This window comes from Thermobia domestica, chromosome 13 (genome assembly GCF_964235325.1).
Source record: "Thermobia domestica chromosome 13, izTheDome1.hap1.1, whole genome shotgun sequence".
Classification (NCBI taxonomy): domain Eukaryota; kingdom Metazoa; phylum Arthropoda; class Insecta; order Zygentoma; family Lepismatidae; genus Thermobia; species Thermobia domestica.
The window spans coordinates 174,063,991-174,091,007 of record NC_137466.1 but is presented as its reverse complement, the minus strand read 5'-3'; the positions used below and the strand labels follow the sequence as shown (position 1 = coordinate 174,091,007).

At 35.1% G+C, this 27,017-nt stretch overlaps 1 protein-coding gene across 5 annotated transcripts in view; it reads right to left on the bottom strand.

Annotated features, from left to right (window-relative positions):
* aPKC (protein kinase C iota type) overlaps positions 1–27,017 on the bottom strand; it is an 850,264-nt gene that overhangs the window by 320,793 nt on the left and 502,454 nt on the right. For all 5 annotated transcript variants that reach the window (XM_081736917.1, XM_081736916.1, XM_081736919.1 and 2 more), the window contains one exon: positions 8,185–8,235. In XM_081736917.1, the coding sequence (XP_081593043.1) occupies positions 8,185–8,235 (51 nt within the window). The remainder of the gene's footprint in view (positions 1–8,184; positions 8,236–27,017) is intronic.

The window sequence follows — 27,017 nt, the reverse complement described above, 5'->3', positions numbered from 1 at the left end:
TCCTATGTAACACATTGCGATGGACACTGTTTAAGAACTTGTACATACATGTAATATTACAAAACATGGAAAAGGTTTTATTAACATCAAGTTACAGCATAACGTTACCTGAACTGTAAACGAAAATTTTGAAAAAAAAAAAAAAAAAAAAAGTAATAAAGCTACGAACTGGTGAATAAACATTTACACTTGGGCTTAAATTCATAAGGTCTACTGCAACAGTCAATACTGTAAGTCCAAAACTATGTATACTTTTTCATAAAACTTTATGTACAACAAAATATGTCGACATTCCTTACACTTTATTTCCCATTATAAACACATCAAAATCTACATTGTTAGCTTTCCAATGGGACAACAGAGCCTGTATTACATCATTCTCAGAATTAGGTCTCCCTTAGACCTACAGCTACATTATTAGGTATTTTTCCATAGGATACGAAGACCCGGGTCCAAATCTCAGGTGAACTAGGTACGAATTTGAATTTGAGATTCCGATCCCTTGTTAAGCTCCAATCGTGGATTTCATGTATTCTCGGTGTTCAAAAGAGATGCTGGAACAAATAACGATCACTAATATCCACTAACATAAAATATTTTCCTCTCACACAGCTAAAAACACATGTTTAATGGATCTATATTCAGTGGAAATCCGTCTTAAATGTAGAAATTTTAGGAGTTCTTAAGTAATGTAATTCCACCAACAATGAAAAATAAAATACGTTTCACTATATTCCGTCAATTAATGAAGAGTATTATTCTCTGGGTAGTGTAAACAGTCTCGAATAGGTAAAAGACAAAATCATCTCTAGTGAAACTAAACCAACTTTTTCTTCTCAGTAGTAAAACTGTTCATTACACACAGATTCTCAGCAAGTCGAATGTTGCCGCCATTGTTATCATAGTTACAGTCTCTTATCACTGTCACCAGAGGACACAAGGAACACGGACCTTAAAATTCTATAATGTTACCTTTAAATCTCGACTGTTAAGGAAAGAATTGGTTTTATTTATGTGCAAACTATAGTACCTTTGTAGCTACTGGGAAAATGCTTACCTCAACCTTCAACTTCTAGGCACTGGCGCTGTGACAATTCTACCAATGTTAAAAACTGTATCTCAAAGGATGAAATATAGGGAAATGTTACACATCATTGTACCCAAACTACCAATGATTTTAATACATTATCCTACTTTTGCCCAGAAACTTCAATCTTCCAAAGTCCAAAGTGAAGTGCGAGCATTGCTTCACAAACAGCAGCATGAAAGATGAAAACTATTCTCAGCCTAGACCAGTGTACAGTAGTGTATCAGTGTGTAATAAGGAAGAGCTAGGAGACTAGAGTCATTGCCCTCCCTATGAAAATGTGCAAGCTTCTTTTTATTCTATAGCTCGTGTCCCCAATATGATTGTCCAATTTTCTTTTATTCTACGGCTCGTATCCTCCCTATGTGAATGTCCAAGGTTCTTTTTCATCATAGTTCCTCCTCTCTATGAACGTCCGAAGTTTCTTTTATCCCACAGCTCCTGCCTACGTTAACGTCCAAGCTTTTTCGTCCAATAGCTCGTGTCCTCCCTGCGTGAACGTTCAATAATTCGGGCCCTTCCTAGGTGGCTATTCAAGTTTTTTTTATCCCATAACTCCTGCACTTCATATGTGAATGCTTACGCTTCTCCCCCCCCCCCCCCAATTGGAAATTATTAAAGTCTCATTTCTATGTAGATTAAACTGTTATTTGTGCTTTATTAACACACAATATCCATACAATCACAACAAAACATCCAATTATTTTGAAAACAAAATTATGTAACAATTATTTATATTCTACTTTTTTAAAAAAAAGAAAAAGAGAGGTCTGTGCAGCATTCAGTGGTGTAGAATCTCGTGGCTTCATCCTGTAAGAAGACAGAATTTAAAAAGTGCAGTTGGTGTTCTGTGAGTGGAACTTAATTCCCCAAAAATCATAAATAAATAAATAAGTAACCAAAAAACACAAAATATAATAGCACATGTCATTGTATGCCTAATTGGTTTGGCATTCCAGCATGCTCACTACAACATAACACTGACAACGGTTTTACAACAACAAAAACAAAATTATTCTCACACTGACCACAAGAAAGGATCGATAGCAGGTAAGGGTATTACTACGCCTAAACTCTCTCTCACTTGTTACATTGTAAACATTGATTTTCCTCTCCGAATCTGAAGGTTACAAGATAGATTTTTTTTTCTTTTTTCCTTCCACTTCTGGGAAGATCAATTCTAAAATTTACTACCCTCATAAGGAGCGAGAATTAACACCATAAAACTTTCAAGTGCACTGACCATCAGAGGTGATTAAAGAGAAAACAAGCAAGAACTGAAGCGTTAATGAGGATCTGAACCATTAACGATATTTGACAAACTTATTAAATCTTCGTAAACTAGTACGAAGATGCAGAATGGCACATGGAAAGCTCGTCACATTTTTTTTTTTTTTTTTTTTTTTTTAAGTTATAAGATAGAGAAGATGGTGATTTTGCATCATGGAAACGAAGTTTTCTTGGTCTTTACGAAGGGGTTTTAAAAGTTTACGGCCATTTACACAAGTCATTTAGTATCGCAGGTAAATGACTTCTTTGAAGTATCTCACAAAATATGAGCTAAATGTCGATCATATATGTATTGATTGTTCAGGTACGGAAATACTGTACTTTCTGCTAAGTGGATGTCTATAAATTCCTAACAGATGGTACTATAAAGATATGATTAAAGTGTTACGTTTGATCTCCGTATTAATAGTGTACGATCAGTTTTTTTTTTTTTTTCTGGGCTTTCGGCAGCTATGGCCATTTTTAGACCGTCATGTATGAGAGATGAGGATTCGGGAAAAGGGAAGGAAGGAAGCGATCTGGGACCTATAAGTTAGGTACCACTCCGGCACTTGCCTGGTGAAAATAAGGAAAACCGCATTCAAGATGGGCGGCCTGAAAAAGTTTTCTACACTTTTTCGACCGAGTACCGGGGAATCGAACCCGGGACCGCTTGCACGATCAATTTTTTTTAAAAAAAGAAAAATAAGACAATCTATCGAATAATACTGCATGTTCTTGCTTCGTAAGTATTTAAAGATACCAACAACTCTTATGCATCTTCACATTCATGATCAAAATAATTAATATAAAGTAATTTAATTAGGTGTGAAGTGAAATAATGTGTGAATTAATACGGGAATAGATACTGCAATTAAGAAAAACACACAACTGAATATACTATTTAAGTTTAAATGTCAAAATTAACTGACATGATAAAATACAAATCATGTAATTGAATTAAATGCCTATTCATTGGAAAACCAACAATTTATATAAATGTATATTTAGTTTTATAAATTATTGGTTTTATTATACACTTTATAAACATATCAAGACGAGTAAAAATGCAATTCCGTTCCTTTCAAAACAAAAGTTCGAAGTGTTATTATAATCAATCAAATTAGATTTTACAAAATAGAAATGTCGCGACAAGCCTGTAGTACCTTGTAATAAACTAAAACATTCACGTGTTAAAATAAACTGAACGAGGGCTGACAATAAAGTTCGCGAACTAGTGTGTTGGATATCGTTTTACAGCTATGCTACTGTAGACATGTGTTATTATCTTACTGAAGACCGTTCCTTTTTGTTTGTGTTTTGGCGTGCCGTCAAAAGAATGTTGGAGCTTGAATCCCAGTAAAGAACAAACGATGAACAAAAAATAACAACCTCTTCATATTCACCTAATCTAGCCCCAATGAATGTTTCTCTTCCCGAAGATAATGAACACGCTGTAAATTTCTTAGTATAAATTACGTATTAAAATTACGTATTTACTTATAATTAATACGTATTAACGTATATACGTATAAACTACGTATTAAAAATACTTGAGTTATAATAGTGAAGGATATCACCATTACAATTTATATTACGGGTATATAATAATTATACTGCTGAAAGTAGATTCTTAAATAGGGGCATGTAGAGTTCATGAAATAGCAAACTACTTACGCATAACGTACAGTATATGTCTAAAATAGTTTGTTCTCTATACATTTATACGCGTATATCAATATCTTGTGAAAATTTGGAAAGATTTCTCTGTAGTTTAGAAGAAACATGGAAAACTGTGGGAAGATTGGGGCTAAGGTTGGCTGTGACCTTCTGTAAAATCACCAACAAAGATCTTAGTTCCTGTTATGAAACCATAGTTGAGGGTCGGAAAGCAAATTCATATATTAGTTACCACTATTTATTTGACAATAACTTCGAGATAAATGCAATAATCTGAATACAGTTTGCTTTACCATAGAAAAATTATTCGTAACTTCTAGTCTTTCTTAAGTTCCTGCGAAAGAGAAAATGTAAGGGAATATGTGCTTTTGCTAACAGGGACGAAGGCCATAATACAGAAGAGGCAAATGAAATACAGTACGCGGAGACAATCAACAGATCTATTATTTTCGTATTTTCAAATTCAAATAGTTCTCAATCATAAAGAAAGTAAGAGTTCTGTTCCGCCTGTTCTGAATTCAACACTATCATTCAGGGGGGGGGGGGATCCAGTTAATCCTCACGATCAAGCTGCGAAGAATGCCATCAGCTTCTGAAATCTGCCTAGAATGTTAATATGCGTCTACTTTATTTGATGTATTTGAATTCAAGACATTCTTTGTTTTTTTACGTATTAAAAATTCTTACAATTCACTACTTTCCCAGCAAAAATAACTACATTGGCACCACTAGCACATCAACTGCTCTAGTGTCTCCAAAGTAAACCGGCTGTACTATTTAGATGGAGAAGCAAACCTCGAAGAAGTATTACGAGTCAAGTAATTTTATCAGTTCCGTGTTTGCATAAAAGTATAATTCCAAAACGTGTATCTACGGTTCCAAATAACTTGACTGTAACACAAAGGAAACATATTTTACGTTTTTTTTTTTTTTCTATGCAGATAAGTTTTTGTATATAATGATTTTAATTAATTCGGTCTTCACTGTCTCTTCTTTAAGATCAGTCTTCATAGTCTTACAGGCGGGTACAAAATTTGTAACACTGTAACTCCCTGTACGATACATTTGTTTGGAATCCACCGGAAATAAATAATGCCGGAAGTAGCAGTATAAGTACATCATGTTTTAACTCATCCATTACGTAAGCATACAGAGAGCTGAAGGTTCGCTCCCTCACAGTCGAAACATTTCTACATTTATAGTGTTATATGTAACTTAAAATATCCATGCAAGGAAAAAGTGATTGTACTAAAAATTTAGTCTAATCTAGGTCCCTGTATAAGATTCATAGAGTAATCAAATGATAAGTGTGGTCCTTACTGAATGTTTTATCTATATATTTAAGTTTCCTGTCGTGTCGAGTGATGAATATGCAGTCCCCAGTTTGATTCTCAGTTAGGATATTTAACTCAGATACAAACTTGAGTATCGGTTCAGACTCAACTTTTAAACAGGAGCTTCCATTCCATAAAGTCCCCGTATTGAAAAGGAAATTTATATAAACAACCAAACTATATGGTTATGATTCAATTCTTCTTGGAGCACCAATACTATTACAGAATTCTTATGCATTTCCTAAACTTACATATACAAAAGAAAAACAGTTTTTTGCTACATAGGATGTAAGACAGCTTTCCGTTCTGTAGTTCACGAGTATATAGTAAATGCACATATCTCCGTCGATTAAAGAAAAGAATATGAAGAATTCTTATGTAAAAGTTTTTTATTCAAGATTTTCGATTTTTATCCATTACTCTATAGAACTTTTTATATTAATACTCCTCCCCTTTGGTCTAGTGGTTAGTGCGCCTTTGGTTCACAGAGTCCTGGATTCAATTCCCGGTGGAAGAACCTTGAAATCTGAATGTCTTACAGTGTTTCGGATTCCACCTTAAAACTGTTAGTCTTGGTACTGAAAGAAACACTAAACTAGAATCAAACTAACTAATCAATTTTTACATTATTATTATTATTATTTACAAAAGACTTTTCATTGGTCAAGTTTCACAATGATGTACTTACTCCACTGTTTCCGTCATTACGTATTCGTTTACAAAGGGTTCCAATCAAATACGTTGCATACGGAACTTATGTGTTTTGCGCCATGCTATAAGGATATACACAATAACTCTTCTGTTATTCCCACACGGTTTTCACTCCTATCCTACATCCATCATATTATATATATATATAATATGATGGATGTATCTTGAATTCTATCTTGAATATATATATCTTGAATTCTACAGATGTGTGTGTTCAGAATACACTTTTTCTTCAGTGCTCATCAAAGAAGATCCCGTGGCACTCTACCATATGCTTTCTACAGGTCGAGGTCAATGAAAACCATATGAAGGCACTTTTGGTATTCTCTGTACTTTTTGATTTTAGTGTCTAAAGTGCAAATATTGCATTCGTTGTCGACCATTCTGGCATGAAACTAGAATAAAAATAAATTTATTTCCTGGCTGGCACAAATCGAAACATTAAATTTTATATCTGGAAGATGTACTACATAATTTATTTCGTGTCATTTTTCCTTCAACAAGCGTGTGATCTGAGCAATACGTAGTTTGTAGTTTGGAAGTCTATATGAAACGGGACTTGCTTCGGGGTGCAATCTGGGACATTGCTAGAATTTTGGACTGAAGTAGGCGCTCCCATCAGAGGAGAGAGTTATACATTGTAGTATTTACATTATACCGAGATTAGTAATTTTAGATGTAATTTCCTAACTTTCAATAGTAGATCAGTAAATTTGGTAGCAGGTCTGTAACTTTTAGTAGTAATTTCTGTAATTTTATCTGTAGTTTGGTAAATTGCAGTAATGGTAGTACTTTCAAATTAGGAGAGAAAACCCCGACAAAAAATCCTGGTCCTTCAGGCTGAGCATTAACGTCAGGAGGACAACTGGTTGTAAAACCAAAACAAATCAAATACGGATCAAAAGAACTCGCTCTTGCTCTAAAAGACAAAATGCGCACCTAAAATTCCCAGTAATAATATGTGCCAGTCTATGCTTTCTATCGAAGCAATGAAGTTGTTCGGACGCAAGTTTTGCTAACATCGGAAGTGACCAAATAATTTGACTCGACCTACTTTTCACGACTAACAGCCATAATAATAAAAATCAAAGCACTGAATTGGAATTAGTTTTCCCTTACTGTCCCAAACCTTTTCTTTTATTAAGATTCGTCAACAATGAACGATTTTATTAGACCACAATGGAACTTACCTACTAATTTAATTTGTACATTACAAGAGCAAGAAAGAAAAAAATTCGAAAAAAACTTTTGATCTAACATATGTTGATATGAAAACAGTTGGAAATATATTTTTATTACGGGAAATTTGGTTGATCTGAAAAACACAAGCTTCCAGTTTCAACGCTCAATCCAGAAGCTAACACCCACGGGTTTTATTATGCAATCACTCTGCGGATGTTTTAAAAAGGACTTCTTCCTCTGTATTTTTATGCCGAGAGAAAGAGAAGAAAAGAGAGAGTTACATTGATCCCCCTCTGAGGAAAAGAAGATATGCAGCCGTGACCAGAAACCAAAGTCCCGTGAAGAAAGGGGAAAGGCCGCAGTAAAACACTGTCGCACTGCAGACTGCATTTATCAGTACTTGACAAACAGGCGATCATTTTTAAAGATCAATACGTCCATAACTCACCGGGAGGCTTTTTTTTTTCCCTAAAATAAAAGAAATATCCAGGTACTGTGTGAGTAGACATGTTTCATAATGTTCCTGAAAAATCCATTTCAGTTACCCTACCATACCTAGCTGGAAGGAAAAGAAAATAAATTGTGTTTTGATAATGGTGACATACAATGACAGTGGACCAAAAAAATAAAGAAAACTAATAACAAATGAAAAACAATGAAATTTCTACTAGAAAATAAATGGCACAATAACGAGTGGTTAGGGTGGTTCTCGACGACTGGAAACCAACTTCTTGCCAACAAAAGACGTACTGCAGAAAACAATTATAACATTACGCTGGTGACGAGATGTGCGTGACAAACGTGAAAAGAAGATAACGAAAATAAAAATATAATAATGGTGAACAAAACGTAAATAATAATAAAGAAAACCACACAAAACATACATAAAAAATAAAACAAAAAAATCTATGGCCCACTTACTATCTTCTCCATGGCATGGCATTCCTGGAGCCGACGGCACATTCGGGAACACTGAAAAAGCAATGAGAAGAGATACCGTGAAAACGAATAAATTAACAACAGAACATAAACAAAAATCAGCTACCACAAAGCAGAAGTATTCCAATAAACTGAGTATAAACACTACGGTTCCTCGCAGAGAAATATTAAATTGTTTAAGCTTAAATTATGGAAGGCTAGACTAGACATTCTTCATCCACGTTCGACCTTGGTACGATCAACCTAAATTAATGTCAGTCACACGATGCATTCCGCATGCATTCCGAAAAAGAAAAAAAAAACCCTGCCCGTGACAGAGAACACAATGAAACATCTTCCAGGGCGCTTTCACAGAAATAACTTTTTTAAAAAATCTATTTAAGCATTCCAATATATAATTAAAAATGAGATCTTCTTTCTTTAGTAATTTCTATCTGAATTTGCCATCAGAGGCAAATGGTTTTCTATTCTTACACACCTTCCCTTTTTTCTTTCCAAATATTGCATAAATAACAGAAGAAAACAAAATATCATAATCTCTCTTTGCAGTTTGACAATATTTAAAGAACAATGCTTAGTAAAATGGCCCATAGTGACAAAGTGTTCCTTAGTGATCCACAACTCGAAGTTCTAAACAATTTGATATGGGTATAGGCGAGAAGTACTGGAAAACTCCCTGAAAACACCATTTTACACATACTTCCTTGATTCCTTGGATTCGTTTTATTTGTTTTCTTTATTTATTAAAGCAACGACTAGCAAGATTATATGAGGCGTGAACCTGAGTCGGAAATCAAACATCTCTACTGAAAATAAGGAAAAAGACAGAAAACGAAAAAAATAAAATGGAAAATGCTTCAATTCCAGTGCTGAATGGTGTAAGAAACCGCATTAGAAACATTATATATAAACTTTACGTCAGAAATGAAGTGAAATCTGAGTTTAAATGTTCCATGATTATGCCTGTTAGGCTAAGGGAGACGATGATTAAAGCAAATGAATGATGACAGAATTTGTGGAATGAGAAAGTGGGAGGTGACGGGAGTACTCCCGAGAAAACCCAGACCACGAAATTGTCCACTACAAACTTACTTGGTCGGGAATCCATCCAGGGACAACTTTATGTCAGGTTCACGTCTGAATATGTGTGTATAGTATAGGTCACAAGGAAGCTAAATATTTAGGCACAGAAATTATGAATTCCTCGATTTCTGTAATTATAACCAATGAATTATACTAACTTATTTCATATAGTATATGAAAAGTACCGGTACATGAAAACACAAGAAAGCAAAATTTAGTGAAGATTATTTCTTTCTCTGCATAGTGAAACTCCACTTCTTTACGGTTCAATCGGTAATACTTTTATTTTTCGGCCTTTCATCACAGCTTTTTCCGTTTGTCCATTTATTTATACTTATTTCGTTGGCAATGAAAGCCAGCGTCCTAGACGCATTATGTATGGCTTTACATTTAGTCAAATGGATGACCGGTTAAGAAAAGCAGAAGGCGTTGGCGATCAGCAAGGGTTGTAAGGACAAATAGGAACCTGTCTTCGATAAAGAGGTACGGTTCTATTGAAGAAAATCAGACAAAACAGGGATGGGGGCTCGTAATGTGCAAATCGTCCTTCTTAAGTCCTTTGGAGCCCCTTGCTATGGATTTGGTTTTAGATTAAAACAATCACGACGTAGATTACATAGATAGGAAAAGAAATAAAATTTCAGGTATTTTTTTCTAACGTTTCACATTTATAGGTAGAGAAAAGCGTATCACAAAATCAAACCTCTGACCAGAGCTGGATTTAGATTTGGTGGGGCCCTAAGCAACTGAACATAATGGGGTCCTTTATGTGTCCAGATGAACGTTTGACCCTATATACAGAAATGAAATAACCAGTGACATTTTAGGAAGCAGGTTAGCAGAAGGGGCCCCAATACTTACATCATAGGGGCTTACACAAACGAAGCACTGTAGCTATATGTAGATTTTACTTGTTTTCTGTTTTTCTTATATTTTGAAAATGTGCATTCATTTTTTTCTTTAATTTTTGGGGCCCCCGACAGCGTGGGGCCCTAAGCCATAGCTTGTTTAGCTTATACGTAAATCCGGCACTGCCTCTAACCAAAAACACTATAGCCGAATGTTCTATCATTTTATTATTCTTTCCAGAGATGGTGCTAATCGGGTTTCATATTCCACTGTAGATGCGTGTATCATACAACCTTAATACCAGTAATGGCAGGATCACTTGGATCACATTTTTATAGTGAATGAATCATACCCACTACTCGGGCTTGAATTATACACTTGTTCGATTCCCGATGTGCCATTTCTTAATCACGATACGTTTAATATACTTGTTTAGAGTTTGTCACCTTGTTGAATCGGTCTTACTGGTACTAACATGCAGGTTCACAGCTTAACGTGAAACTGGAACCACATGCACGGCTATAACCCGAATTTGTACCCATACATTTAGAGAAGTTGAAATTTCACAACGAAAACTTTATATACGTGAGTAAAAATGAGAGGCCGTGGTGGATCATTCGTAGAGCGTTCATCTCTGGTGCGATCCCAGATCGTGCCAAGTAGGCTTTGTAGCAAACAAACACCGTGTGAGTAGTTTTTCTCAGTGCTCTCCCCTTTCCTCATTCCATCATTTCATTCATTCTCATTCTCGCTGTCTCCTTTAGCCTGCCCGGCATAACCATGGGACATAAAACTGAAAGATTTCATTTCATTTTAAAAATAAAAAAAAATAAAAAAATATGTAAAAGTATTCTGGAGGAATTTACGGAATTGGCCCAACGTTAATATACAAAATGATCGGGGTCTCGTATTCGGTGGCAGAGCATGGAACATATAAACAAAGGTTCGTATTCCACCTGAAACAGTAAACCCAGGTCTCATATAGCCTCGATGTTGAAGAGGAACACTAAACTTCAATAATCAATCAATCACGAAGGTGATGGTAGGTGCTATTAAACACTAATTTGAATTCTTTGCTATAATTACGTTAGCAGGTTTCTGATTACCTCGGTGCATGACTTATCTTCGTAGTCTGTGGGTCTAGCCGAATCACTGGGCTTTCTGGATCAGACCGGGTCATGGGTTTTGGACATCAGAATACTTATGTTAAACATCTTATCGTATATTAAATTCACTCAAGACATTAAAAAAAAAAAAAAAAAGTGGTGTTTGCGCATTTGGAAACCATTAATCAAAAGTCGTGTGTGCAGCTCGAGTCCTATTTATCTTTATCATTATGTATAGTTCTGTACTTCGTTTGTACTGTACCTGCTGCCGTTTTTTGCTGAATTAAGTTATAAATCATCCTCCTGTTTCTGTTTGACGCACTTGGTCCGTGTTTGAAGAAACGTAGATCAATAAATTCATAACAGATACTTAGGAAAACGGAAACAGATAAGACTAGATGGGGAGAAAATGGCTGACATATCAAACCACACTATCGGCAACTTTTCGTGTCTGATGCCAAATACATATTATGAATGACATTTATGTCGATTTTTCTCGCAGACCCACATCGTAATTGTAAAGGTCGCGACTAGAAAATTGCAAGAAGTTTTCTTCAGTTTTCCTCCTCCGTGGTTTCCTGAGAGTTATAACCAGAGAAAGAAAAGAGAACGCTACCCAACAGTGACACTTGGGAAAAGGAAAATTAACATTTAATAAAAAAATGTTCCAATTCAGCGAAACGTTTTCAAGAAAGGAGCAATAAATTCTACAGTAATATCAACACAATCATCCCTGAAAAGGGAATATAGAATTGGTTTCGAAGATTACTTTCAACAACAAATACAGCGGACTCTCGTTAATTCGAACTTGGATAATTCAAACAAAAAAATTATTTTCTTGAAAACTATATTGAAAACAATGGTAAAAAAAATGTGGGTAAATCAAACTTTTGAATCTCCTGTTCAGATAATTCGAAGTAACACAGTACAATAATTTTTTTAGTGTTGGACAGATTGCAAACAGAAGAACGTAATTTCAATTGAGTTATTCAGAGGCATTGTAGGGAAAAGTGACACCAAAACAAATTTAACTGAAAAAGATGATGAAGACACGACAAACGATGAAATAACAAAACAGCCTGTGTCAATCTTATCTGAAGTTTCCGAAATGATTGAATATTTAAAATCTATTGAATGTAAACCTAATGTTACTAATATCGTCTTTCAAACAATCTGTCTATCTATCTATATAAATAAAAAAGAAAATGATCATGTTTGTGACTTCATATGTTGAACCACCCGACCGATCTCGATCAAATTTTCAACATAGATTAGGTTCGAGCCTGAAATGATTTTCATCATTTCACTTTGACGGTGCAACTTAGGGGAGGGAGAGGCAGGTGATTATATAAATGATCGAGAATGACCGAAGTGCCGAATCCATACTTTTCGGAGTCGCTGAGATAGGGTGGTCTAAACGTAGGTATATACCCTGCCTTGATCAAGTATAACATTCTAGCTAGTTTATAGGTTTATTTGCTTCGGCTGTTCCGAGCTTAAGGTATAAGTAAAAAGACATTAAGGCAAATAATAAAGAAACTAAGTCTACCTGATGGATAACAATAAAACATTATATAAAAAGCAATGAGTTGAACAGTACAGGATTGTATACCTACTTTTGGGTCACCCTGTATATAAGCGAGTAACTAACGCTAGTAAATGATACTGAAGGTTTTGTTGATAATGTAATTTTCCATGGTTGGGGCAAACAGCTTAGACACTGACGTCCTCATTAAATTTCAATCAATCAATCAATTTTTTTTGTACGTATGGCTTAATTTATATCCGAGTAAATATTCATTTGTTAGCGATATTGTGTTATTCAAATAAGATGCTCTCTTAAAAGTCAAGTCTACTGCACATTATTATTAGTATTATTATTATTATTATTATTATTATTATTATTATTATTATTATTATTATTATTATTATTATTATTATTATTATTATTATTATTATTTAATTTAATAGTTTTGCTTGCTTGATTTTAGATTTTTAACAACGCTCCGCTGTATTTATTTACATTCTTATAGGGTCTACGTATAGTGAAATACTAATACCAAAATTTCTGTAGGTATCTTATTAATAAGTCAAAGTCGCTACATCTATCATACATTTATGATACTTTGCATCCTACCAAATTGTTATGTAACCTAATGACGATTGCAAATAGAAATAAGTCAATGAATGAAAAGGAAGTAATTAGTGGGAAAAAAATAATGGATTCATGTTATAAAGTCTCCAATAAGCCTGGTAATAATTTGATAGATGTTTAGTTATGGAGAAGCTTTTATAAATACATTCTGCATATGTACGCAGTTTTCCAGTATTTTTAAAAGCTCTGTCTACAGTTAAATGCAACTTAAAATCATTGTGGATGTTATTTACTGTCAAATCTTTACTACTTTAAAAAAAATAATTCTGCAATAATTTTACATATTCTATGGTGTACTGGAATAAAAATGAGGCCCGCGACCGCTTTGCCAAGTCTTCAAACGATAAGAAGACGCATGCATCAATTAATTTACCACCATCTAATTTTCTTCAATTAAAAAATGAATGAGTACAGAAAATAACTGACTACTGAGAAACTCAAAACAGGAAAAGGCCAGGAAAGTGTTACTGGGATGTAGTTAAATCAAAAAAGAATTTCATGGAAGAATATAAAAGATTAGTCTGGAGCTGAAATAGTCACGTTTTTCTCAGATTAAAGGTTTAAACTCAAAAAAATGTTACAATAGCAAGCTCAGATTGTGAGCAGTGTAGGTGCAATCAATACAAACGTTTCAATACCAAACGCAGGAGACACTGTTTCAATTATTAACTATTTCTGAGCTATACATAATTCAGCACGAACTAATAACGAGTATTAGCACCTAGTAATTGGGAAATTATAAACTATGTTAAAATATTTTACCATATAAATGGTTTACCAAGGATTCCTTTTTCTTAGCTTGTTAGAATAACTATAACTTTACATTTCACTATAAAGATATTTATAAATTTAATGGGTATATCTCTTTAAAAAAAAAGTACCATACACTGGCTTAATATGGAGCTGGGCCATCTTTCGCCCTCAGAACAGCTCTGATGCAACGTGGAATGGACTCAACAGAGGTCTTGAATGGTAGTAAGTGGGAACATTACACTATTCTTCGTGCAGCGCATCACTCAGTTTCCTGAGAGAGGAAAGAGGCGAAAATTTGTGTCGGATCCGTGTTTCGAAAACGCACCACAGATGTTCAATTAGACCCTATGTTCAAGTCCGGGGATCGGACGGGCCAGAGGAGATGTTCAACTTCATCCCGATGTTTCGTTTCTCGAATCACTCCGCAACAGCTCCAGCTATCTGAATAGGTGTGTCATTGCCCGATCCCTTACAATGGCGAGTTAATCACGAGCAGAGACGTAACCGGTAACGTCAACGTAAGATCCACTGAAAATCAGGATACTGCGGCCCACAGCATCATAGAGTATCGTCATGTTTCACACTGTGCTGAGACACTGTGCATCATATTCTTTGGGCCACACAATTAAATAAGGTGAGCGGTCTATATTGCATGTTCACGGTACCATTGACGTCGTATTAAAGCTTTATCATGGTCATTTTAATTAAGTTTTGCCCGTGCAGCCCGACCCGACATGAAATTCCTAGTGGACGCTGATTGCCGATACAAGCTATGGAAGGTGCTGCTCGAGTTTCTCCGTCACTTGCAGCGTAGTTGCATCATGATTCTGACTGATAATCCGCTTTAATATAGTACTAGGCGGATCTCCGTATCAGAGTTTTCTTCCAGCTACTGTTCCACTTCCCCGATGTGGTTTTGCCGTTAGTTTTATAGGTCATCACCTTTGAGTGACACTACCCCTAGCGACAAACTTACCATACTTACCACTTTGTAACGCTCGCACCAAATAACCGAGCATCAACAACTTGCCCTCTATGGAAATTAGAGAGGTTACCCATTTCCCACGATCATCATCTCCTCAGTTTAGCTGCACACAACCGTTCTACTGCTCTTACGTAGTACGAAGTTTGCATTTGGAACGGTGCTACGATCGCCGGCTGTCGCTGCCAACCCAAATCTGATGTGTTTCCAACTCTAAATGTTTCAATACATTGATAAGTATCTGTGTCTTTATTTTATTTTACAATGTTACTTGACAATTCAATGTTACTATCAGTTATTTTTATACGCTGGATCCAGTTCAACACTGGAGCGAGGGAAATGGACAACTTCAGGATAATAAGCGAATAGGATATTTATTTGCCTCTCAAAGAATAATTATCTTTCAATGAGTCAGAAGAGAAAAAGATAAGGTTTCTTCATTGTGCCATTAGCTACACCCAAAGATAAGGTGTCACTTTTCTCATTGAGTCCTGGGAAAACTCCTACTGGCAACTGAGATAATCCCAGCTACTTCGATATTGGAAAAGACCACATCAATTCCTTCTCTTTCCAAAAGGAACACACTTCTGTAGGGCCAAAACGATATATATTTTTCGTACACCAGAGTCCATACCTGCCATAACATTTATTATTATTATTATTATTATTATTAGTAGTAGTAGTAGTAGTAGTAGTAGTAGTAGTAGTAGTAGTAGTAGTAGTAGTAGTAGTAGTAGTAGTAGTAGTAGTAGTAGTAGTAGTAGTAGTAGTAGTAGTAGTAGTAGTAGTAGTAGTAGTAGTAGTAGTAGTAGTAGTAGTAGTAGTAGTAGTAGTAGTAGTAGTAGTAGTAGTAGTAGTAGTAGTAGTAGTAGTCGTCGTCGTCTGTTGAAAAATGTGCATTGTATTGTAATATAATCTGACAAAGAATTTTAGAAACAGCCTAATACAAATATACTATGTAAAAATCATGAAGAGGGACTAATCTCGGTAAAAAAAAAAAAAAAAAAATACTGACATTAAGCAACAACCAAACGCATAAAACCTAGATTTTGTATATACGTGAATAATGTATTACTATATTATAAAACGCGAAAGGCAAAAAATAGGTTTGAATATTATGTAAATATAGAAGGAATATCTACAAAATTAAATACATAATACGAGAATTGAACACAAAATAAATAATAAACGAATGACAACACAATACTAGTTTCATGAGAGAAAGAAACAAACACTAAACAAAGGATAAAATAAAGCAATTAAATCAAAGAACAATAACAACACTGACGACTCAAGTAGAAGTCTGCGCCAAGATAAAAGTTCTAATTAGAAGGAAATTGAAATGAATATGATGAAAGTGTGGTACTTCATGTGCTTCCAGCTTTGTATCCCAGTGGGCAAAGAATTTGTCGGTATTGATGAAGTTGAGAGGTAGCGATATCCGATCTAGAAAGTTAGGAATAATAGTGTGGAGAACTGACGCATTTACCACGGATTGTCCAACTCAACACGTGCGATCTAAATAGTTGTTCGTGGAATGTATCGACAGAGAGTTTAACAAAAATAATAAAATCTACAATATAATTAAAAATCAATATTTAACTGGGTAAATCCATGGACCTTGGAAGAATAAGTTAAGAGCCTGACATTAAAAATAATACAAAATTTACCATTTTTCTTTTACTTGTTTTTCATAAGTGAAAGGGGATAATGAAATGAAACTTACCATAATCATAGATAATGTTATTCTACAATAGAAAATATACACACGAAGAATTTTCAGTGTAGCCATCCATAGAAATTACAGAGTTGTCAGAATAACAACTCCCCCAAAATCTTAGTTACGGCAGCGACTAAAAGAACGAACTTAACTGCATTTGATTACGTACATGTTGTCTTGGTATCCTGTGAACTGCTTTTTAAACATTATTATTTATTTTTTATAACTGTATGTTAAAACTTTTATGTTTATTACAAACTAAATATAACTATTATTTAAAATGTAGTTCACATGATTCCAAGACAACATGATACGTAACCAAATGTAGTTATGTTCGTTCCTCTAGTCGCTGCCTTAACTTAGATTTTGGGGAAATTATTCTGGCAACACTATAATTTCAATGGATGGCAACACTGAAAATTCTTCAGGTTCATATTTTCTGTTGTAGAATAACATTATCTATGCTTGTCGTACGTTGTATTTCATGATCTTTTACTTCTGGAAAACAAGCAAAAGAAAAATGGTAGATTTTGCATTATTTTTAATAAGTCAGGTTCTTAAGGAAATTGTACAGACGTTGGTCTCAGGAAGTACGTACGTCCGGCAACTCTCCCACAATGATAATAGGGAAAAATTCATAATAGCATTTGTGCAATACTTGAAGTTGACTTTCTTACTAAAATTGCTTCTTTATTGTTTGTGAAGTGTTGAATTTGTTTTAGCAACGTGACATGACTCTACAATCTAACAGAAATCCGAACCAAACGTGCTCGCTCTTGCATCAAATATTAACTATTTGGCTACGACTGAGCCCTTAGCAAAACCGTTAATTGTAACTATGACTTCCATTACGTGCACGACAGAATTTTGTTGTATTAAGATGAGTAAAGTATGATGAACACAAACCGAAAACACCCTGTATCGTTTGAACTTACCGTTCTTATTAGTGCAGTCGTATAATAACAAATATAGCACACGAACTGTAAGAAGCATCTCCCTCTTTATTTCAGAGGAGCAGCCGAAATTACCGCTTAGAGCTCGTTTCCCGTTCCGTTCCTCAAGGATAGGGAACAACATTACATCGTGTAGCATCTATGAAGTTCTATCCCAAGAACTGTAAGAAATATGTGGGATCGCGCCAAAGCTTCATCTTATGACTTCCTTTGCTGCGAGCTCCAACGAACTAAAGCTGTGATACCGAGGAACATAAGATTGTCAGTACGCTTGCTAGTCGCGTAAAAGCTCCCTTGCTGCTCAACATTATTACGAAAAGCAAAGAATTGGAGTTAGTGCCTCAGATGGTCTTTCAGCGCAGCACGTTGGCAAATATATGAGTTTTGTCCTCTGTTTTTATTACAATGCTTTTTATTAGGTCTCTATCCTGTTTGTTTGTTTCTTTCGATATTTTTGCAACTTTAACTTCACGCACTTTCATACTAACTAGAGCTCTGAACAACTGTAAAGATACGTAAACCAGATGATACCATATTTTCGTATAATTGTAGCTGTAGTTTATAGTTATACTGTAAAATTAGTTAAGTTGTTAACTAAAAAAAAGAAAGAAAAAAAGAAAAGAAACAATGAAATAAACGCTATCCCAATTGGGTTAAGTTTGAAGAAAATTAAACTTCTATTAGATTTAACATTTATTTTACCAATAAAGAACATACATAAACATATATTTTTTGAGCTTCCTGAGTTCGTTACACATTAAGAAAATATGGCAACAAAGATGCCAATTTTGTATAGAACTAACAATTGCGCTTGGGTTAGGACGGGCCTTTACAAGGGCGCCGATTTCTCTGTAAGTTTGGGAGAGGGGGAATTCAGATCTGTGTTTGGTTGCAGATGCAGACAAGGGTCTAAGAAGGCATATATGAGGATTTTAAGACACATTAAAATCAAATTATGCCAAATATTGTATATTCATAAAAAAATACATATAACAATAAAAAAAACATATTCGTAAAAATCATGAAGGGCCCACATGAGCATTGGGACGCCAAGGTCCCCCAACCCCCCAGGATCGGCGCCCTTGGGTCTTTACTCCACTGGATATTGAGTCCATCGATATAACAATTATTCTCTACCAACTACAATCCTATTCCTTTATGCAACCAGAAATAGTTTGTAGTTCGCATGTATAGTCTAACATCTAGGATATTTCGTGGTTAGTAGTGTTTCACATTGTGAAACCATGATAGACTTCACCAACTGTTTGAATGACTAAACAAAACTAATAACCGTTATAAAAACAATACCTTATTTAAAAATACTTTTTGTTGGATAAAATAAAAAATGAGACAAATTATAAAAGCACTGGACGATTTCTGCAATAATCGATTAAAATCATTGACGACTAACATTTCTTAAGCCTTCAAATAATGAAGATGTGTGAAACCATACCTCAACAAGAGATATCAAGGAACAATCGTTTGCTCAGAAATGGCAGCCAGTAAGCTCACTGAGGTCAATCTTGATTTTCAAATGTCATTACTTGTAATAGTTTCGAGGCGCTTAGCCATTCAAATTCAATCCGTACGGTTAAACGAGTTGCAGCTGAAATTTGTCTGGACACAAATACGTATATCATTTTCTGATTACAAGTAAACTCGGCAAAACTTTCCCCAGAGCCACCTTAAAGTTAACAACTGTTTTGAATTTCTTTAAAGAGAATTATAAACTTCCCCTCATATATGATTAAAATAATACAAACTTTATGCTTTCGAGGCAATTGAGTGACGTCGCTGAAGCTGAGGAATCAGTAAGTAGGCCGCGACAATAGCTTTGATTTTACACTTTAAATCACAATTGCAGAGTGAAACGGTGTACCATTTTCTCTTCTAAACCTGTTTGTACAGTGGTAAGTCGCACAAGAAATTGAATTAGTCATTTTGAAAAGGCCATCTATCCACCAAAGTAAATTGTTGAGGAGAAAAAAGAAAACTTTGGATTGCAAACTCGATGTGTACGATGATATTGAAGCAATAGTGTAGGATATGTAACATAATATAACTATACAATTGGTCTTTTCACAGGGGATGCGCGTTTCTTCGCGTACGTCTCGACTTTGCACTAAAGTGAAAATGTGATGGGGATGAACATAATGGGTTTTTCGCAATGACTGATTCGATTGAGATTTTCTTTCTCCAGAAAAACTTGATTCATAACACATAATGTCACACAAGCGCTATTCTGCCTTATAGCACTGCGGTTGAAAGACGTTTAGGGCGTCAATTGTGCTTTTAGTGGCTAGTTTAGTAACTCTACGATATACAGACTGCATTCTCCTTTAAATTGATAGGTTCAGTACCTTCATCGTACCGCGATCATATAAGATAGCAGGGCTTCAATTGTTCATTCACACATCATGTTGCGTCCAAAGGAAGAAAGTAGAAGTTCTTAGTCAATAATCCATCGCTACCTGGACGACAATGTGCATGAACTGATGCCTCGCCACAGGAATGCCACATGCATCTGTGGGTATACACAGGGCTGCAGTCGAGGATACACGGCGATACACGCCGTATACCTTCTGCTGAATCTTAATCATGAGAGTGTACCTTCTGCTTCAAAATGTATAGTTTCGTTTATATTTATTTATTTATTATTTATTATTATTATTTAATTGGGCCATGACTCCAATGATAGTTATATCACCTTTTTTCTCTTATATTCTTAGCAGGTGTTCAAATATATGAGTGATGAAAAAAATCCGCGCGATTTTTTCTTGAGTTGATTTTGAGTTGGGTCCCGTTCAGCAGCGAGGCTATATAAGACCTACTGATTAACGTGGAATCAGAACCACATGAGCTCCCGCCGGGAATCGAACCCGGGTCTCCCTCGCCAAGCGTTTTTTTCTGTTCCTTCTCCGAATGAGTTGGTTTCTTCTTCATACCTACGCTCATTTATGTTAGTAATGCTTTGATTTATTTACGGAATGTCATCAAGAAATGCTCTTAGACTAACGAATTCTTTATATTGAATTAATTAATACATACGATTTACACTGTTCATTAAAAATTCCCTTCAATGTCTCTTATAATAATGATAAATTATCACAAATCAGCGTATACCCTCTGAAAATTTTAGGACTACAGCACTGGGAATACATACCACACACAGAAATTCTCTTGTAACACGTATGTCGGGGTATTTTTGAAATGGACCTTTGCATGTGATGGTACCTTATACTCTTGTAGTAATTAATACATAGTTGTTGTTCAGAATTTTTAACACGGTGGAATGTTTGAGAATGATGGTGGATAGGAGTAGCAAATTTTACATTAAAGTAACGTGTTGATCGGTTGTCCTATTGATTTCGGAGTTTATGGACATTCTGTGAGCTTACCTTTATCTCTTAGATATTGGAGCCCAAACCACAGTTTTGTGCAAAGTATACAGTTGTTCATAATTTATTACTTTTAAATTAGTGCTTCGTTTGGTTTAAAAAAAAAACGAAAAAGAAAAAAGAAAAGAAAAATCATGGTAAATAATGGGTGTGGAAGAGTGGCTGAGTGTTGTTGGTAACAGATGGCGAAAATGGTTGAAAGATAAAAAGTTCTAAACAGCAGTTCAGCTCTGTGATATGAAATTCTCCTTCACCGCTTATTATCGCTGTAAAGGCTGAACATTACAGTTAAAAACTTCGTATAAATGAGCAGTTGGACAAAATTGCCAATGGGAACCACTTGTCTTATATACGAGTTCCAAGACTTCAAGGATTCACAAAAATATTTTCAAACCTCTAGGAATTATGCAGAGTTTCGCTCCACGCTTTATATGCGTTAACGTCCATTTATATGAGCAATGAAATCTGAATGTTAATAACTGAACAGCTATATTATATTACGTCTCACATTAATGTTCTGTAGATTACGACAGAATATGAGAATTATGAAGGTCAATAATTAGTAGAATGAACTATGAAGAAAATGGAGGACTTCCAAAGAATAGACCTGCGGCCAGACTAGGAAATATCAACTCACATAGCCTTTAATGAATGAAAATATTCGAAACACATATTTGCTATACAGATTATTTTCTACGAGCTTGTCTTGAAACCAACGTCCCAGATTAAGGAATCCATCCTTTTTTAACCCTATGAAGTACGTATACAATCCATAGGGTAACATGAAAAGTCCCTTTCCCAGAGCTAAAGTGGATCAGGAAAGGTAGGGGGAAGCATGACGTCACGCCGTCCTCTGTGCCTATCTTTGCCTAGATGCCTTAAGAACACTATCTGCTGTCTCTTGGATATCTCCTTCCTCTTTCTGTCCCACAAGTGGAAGGATGCCATAGGTATTTTCTGGAAGTTGGGGAACGAGGTTCCCTTATCACTTTTACCTCTTGCTCCCCCCTCCCGAGAAAACAATGCTTCTAAAAAGCTGTCCCATAGTTCTGAAAGCTTATCTAAGCTTCAATATTGATCACTGCCTCCATGGCTAAGACCTTAATTAAACCTGTCCTCTAAAAATTATAATCTTTTAAAAAATTCCTAACTAGTTTAAATATTTCAATTATTTATCTTTTTTTTAAAAAAAAAACTGACAAAACACGTTCCCCAACCATATGATTAGGGTTGACCATGAGACAAGAGACGAGACGGCTCGGCTCGTCTTGTAAAGTGTATGTTTCTATTGTAAGAGTTCCATGTCGTCTTGTAGGAAATCCTATGTGACAAAGTACACGTATTTTCTGTATGGTATTTTCTTCACCCTTGATTGATTCACTGGAGTTTAATACACGTTTTAATCACCGAAGTCACATACTGATTACATGTACGATAGGACATATTGCTTACGTAAAATCTGAGCCACTATTCGGAATCGCACCACGAAAATTAGAGCTAGTACCATGTTCAAAGAAAGCATTCGCGTTTATCGCTTTTAATTGAGTCTTGAAACTAAGACTGCAGTAAAGGAGAGAAACCAGAGCAACCATCTTGAAGTTATCCTGAACTCAAAAATGATGATAATGAAATTTATTGCTTACTATTTTTCTCTTTTATATTATACTATCATCGATTAATTGTATTCGTTTTATGTATACACACAAATGTATATAGAACGTGCTCTGTCCTAGCCTGTACTATTAGTTTGTCTAAATTACTCAATTCCTACTAAGGCATATAAGAAGTGACTAAGGCATGTGTGAGTACAAAAAGAGCACAAGGAACGCGGAAGAATCAAGTGATGTCATCATATAATAAGACTGTTATTTCCACTGTATACTTGTATAACATATTTTATTAAAGAGATTGGTTTACCAAGACTCCTTTAAATATTTACTCTGTCTTTCTGGAAGACAAAAACCCTTAAGAACTACTTGATGGAGTTGATATTGAAATCGTAAATGGAACTTTTTTTAAGTTTAGCGTTGATCACTACAGAGCAAAAACCGTAATAGCGAAAAGCGGTTTTCTACAATCAATAAAGCGTCTCAAAAATACATTTCATCTCCATTCTAATGGTTCTACTAAAATTAGAAGTGGTAGAAATTTAATTCAAGAAATATCACGCCATCCAAACAAAACTCCTTTACGTGGACTACATATGACACTACTACTACTAATCTTTAACTAATGTCAATTACTCGCTCTGCTGGGTTAAAAGAAGAAAAAATAGAAATATGTTCCATTAGTTAATCACTTTTTACTATTATTGAAGTGGTCTCTGATAGACGATCGTTTTTTATCTTAAAATTAAATATTACTGTTGTGGTTTGAACTGGGATTTAATCGGCATTGGAAGTGTCACTGTTCATCTCTGTGACACCGAAAACTATGAATTCGATCGGTCATTTTCGATTATTTTTATACCGGTATATCTTAAACGCCCCAACTTGCGGGGCTCAGTTTGCATTCAAACAGCAGCGGAAGTGTCACTGTTCATCTTAGCGACCTCGATAACTATGGATTTGACACTAATAGTGGTCATTTTCGATCATTTTTAAATATATCCCCCTTTCCCTTCCCCTAAGCTGCATCGTGAAAGTGAAATGATTAAAAAAAATACCAGGTCCGAACCATACCTATGTTGAAAATTTGATGGAGTTCGGTCGGGTAGTTCAAGAATTATTAAGTCACAAACAGTCACCTTCATTTTTATAGACATAGATTCTTTGAATTAGCACTTGCTTTCCCCTTCCCCTCTTAAGAAAATCTTGTGTACGGCGTTGACTTTTTAATCACGTGTTCCTAGTTCAATTCTCAGAATAAATCTCTTGGGATGATATGCAATAATGCAATAATTAAACCTATAAACAGCGAGTCTCCAAACGGGAACAATAATTGTATTTAGAGTGCACTTTATATCATCTTGCAGATGCTACAGTAAATTACGAATAATAATAATAACAATACAATGGAATCATTGAAGTCAATTTCATGCAATAACCAAAATGACTAGATTACGCGTCATAGTAAAGTGATTCCACTCGATAACACAATATAATTTTTGTACGTAAAACCTCATTTCCTGGCTATTTGATCTCTCTACTTCATCAAATTTGTGTGCTCACTTCTGAATGTAGTCTACATAATTTTCGACTTTAAACGTATTGGAAATTCATTCTAATTATAAGAGTAACATCGCAGATAATTGCATGCTCTTTCACATACAAAATCATAAATTTAATTCTTATAATAACTTATGGAGCAATAATAATTATATTTATCCAAGTGAAAAATAATAGAACACTCACTGACACTGGTGTACTAATTATATGAGACCTCTTTTTTAATACAATATAAGTCTATACTGTACTATCAACGAACTACTACACTAGCTTTAAAATTATTACTTTTATCTTTACAGTAATCTCGGGAATTATTTGTAGAGGCATACTGCTAAAGCTTTAATATTTTAAAATCCTACATGACAACAAGTGATACATGAAGAGCTCAAGTGCAAAACAAGTTACATTTGTTTGATGAAAAATGTACCTTCTCGGTACCAATGAACTATCAGCGACTTCCTACTTGTGTAGGTTTGGTATTTTGTTCAGAAAACGTTATATTTTTCAACTTGCAGAGCCACCGCCAAAACTTAAATTTTTCTGGGGGGGGGGGCAAGCATTAATATTTGGAACGGCCCTCCCACAAAATTCGAAAATATGCCCCTTCTTTCCATCTTTCTCTTATTCTTTGTGAGCCCCCTGGAGTCTGTGGGCCCTCCCGCACGCCCCTGGGTCCGTTCCATACATGACAAATTAATTAAAGGGACACTATTGATAAATCTCACAGTCATACGAATAAATATTATTTCTAGGGTCCCTAATACAGTAGACATTTTTTACTGAAATGGGCCCACGACTCATTTTTGTTTTATTTACATTTTGTGTGCTGTTTTGTTTATGTAATGTAGTGAATCTGGTTGATGTTTCATTTATAATTTCATGTTCGTATCGCATATGGAGTAAGGAAATTTTGTCTTAAAGTAGGTCCCCCTCGAACAGCGGGGAGCTTCCCCGGGGGGCAGTTGCCCCCTGGCCCCACAAGTTACACCCTAAAACTTGTTTACTCCATACTAATTTATATCATTTTCTTCCCTTTTGTTAACACTATGACCTTTATAAAATGAAATCTTTCAGTCTAAAAACCCATTATTATGCCCCTCATGCAAAGACAGACGGATGATTAACGCAAGTGAATAACGATTAAGAATTATGAAATGAAAATAAAGGCGGAAACGGGAGTACAGTGAGAAAACCCACGGACACGGTCTTGTCCACCACAAGCTTACTTGGTCGCAGAGCCGTAGCTAAAGATTTCGGTGTCCAGGACGAAGAAAAATTCGGCGCCCCTTCACTTTATGTCAGGTTACTATTTTTATGTCAGGTTGCTCTACACATACCAACATGACGAAATGCACTTCAAGATTATATCCTTCAAACATATACATACTATGAGAACGCATAGAAAATAATCTTCAAAACTATTCAATGCTTGAAAAGGCTCAAGTAAGTTTTTCAGTGTATTTACTCAACATTGCAAACGATTACATTAGACGCTCTAAAGAGCTTAAGAGAAGATGGAGTTTCAAAACGTTCGAAGTAGTTAACACTACAGTTAGAAACATAGCACTGAAGGGGATATACATCTTCACTGTGAAATAAATAAAAGTTGCATAGAGTTGATAAATTACGTCAAGGGTTCTAATATATTATATTATCATTCCTTCGGGAGAGAAAATGGAAGACACGGGGTGAGTGGGGAAGACATGTTCTCAGCTGGAGACATCGATCGCATTTTCTCGATGCTAAAAGTAGAAACACCAAGTTACGGAAATTTTCTTCAAAGGAAACTTTATATATATATGTGTGTGTAAGAGACAGAGAGGAAAAGGGAACGGATACAAAGTCTAACCACGAATTGATGATGCCGTCTACAGCTCCCAAGGCAGTTGCTATGCATTGTTTCTATCCTCCGAATCGTATGCAAATGAAAGAGCTTTCTCCGTCAAAACATTTCATTTCCTTACAAGCAACGTACAAAACGAGGAAATTCACCCAACCACTTGACCTTCTGCAAAAGCAAGAGCTCCCAAATAAGCGAACAGAAAGAGAGAAAAAATTCCATACACTCATATTTTTCTCTTCAAAAAAATTTGCATTACCAAAATGACAGTCGGTGCATTAAAAAAAAAAAAAATTCCTCTATTAATTATCGTTTAGTCCTACATAGTTTATTCATTAACGTTTTTTTTTTCTTTCTTCGAAAAATGAATATAACAGAACGAAAAGGCGAAACCTATTTTGCATACATGTTGCGTGTTGTTTCTGTAAAGACACAACCTCTGCTTGAAGGACTCTATCATAGCAAACTCTTGAGATAAATGAAGTGGAAATAATGTCTTAATTAAGTTCTCAAAATGAATTCATAGAAACAGTTTCCATTAAGGATGCATTTAACAACTATTTTCAGAATCATAATGCGCAGAAAATGCAAAACCATTTCGTTGTGGTTGAACAGGTTGAATCCATATTTTTAGCTGTAAATAAACAAACATCAACTAACGCACTAATTCATTTCCAAGAAACACATTACAAAAATGAATTCCAAAAAAATTTGTACATGAATTTGATATATCACTTGCACCTATTTTCATTTTAGAAACCGAAAGTTGAATCCAATATGGCGGATACAAGATGGCGGCCGGGGTGGGC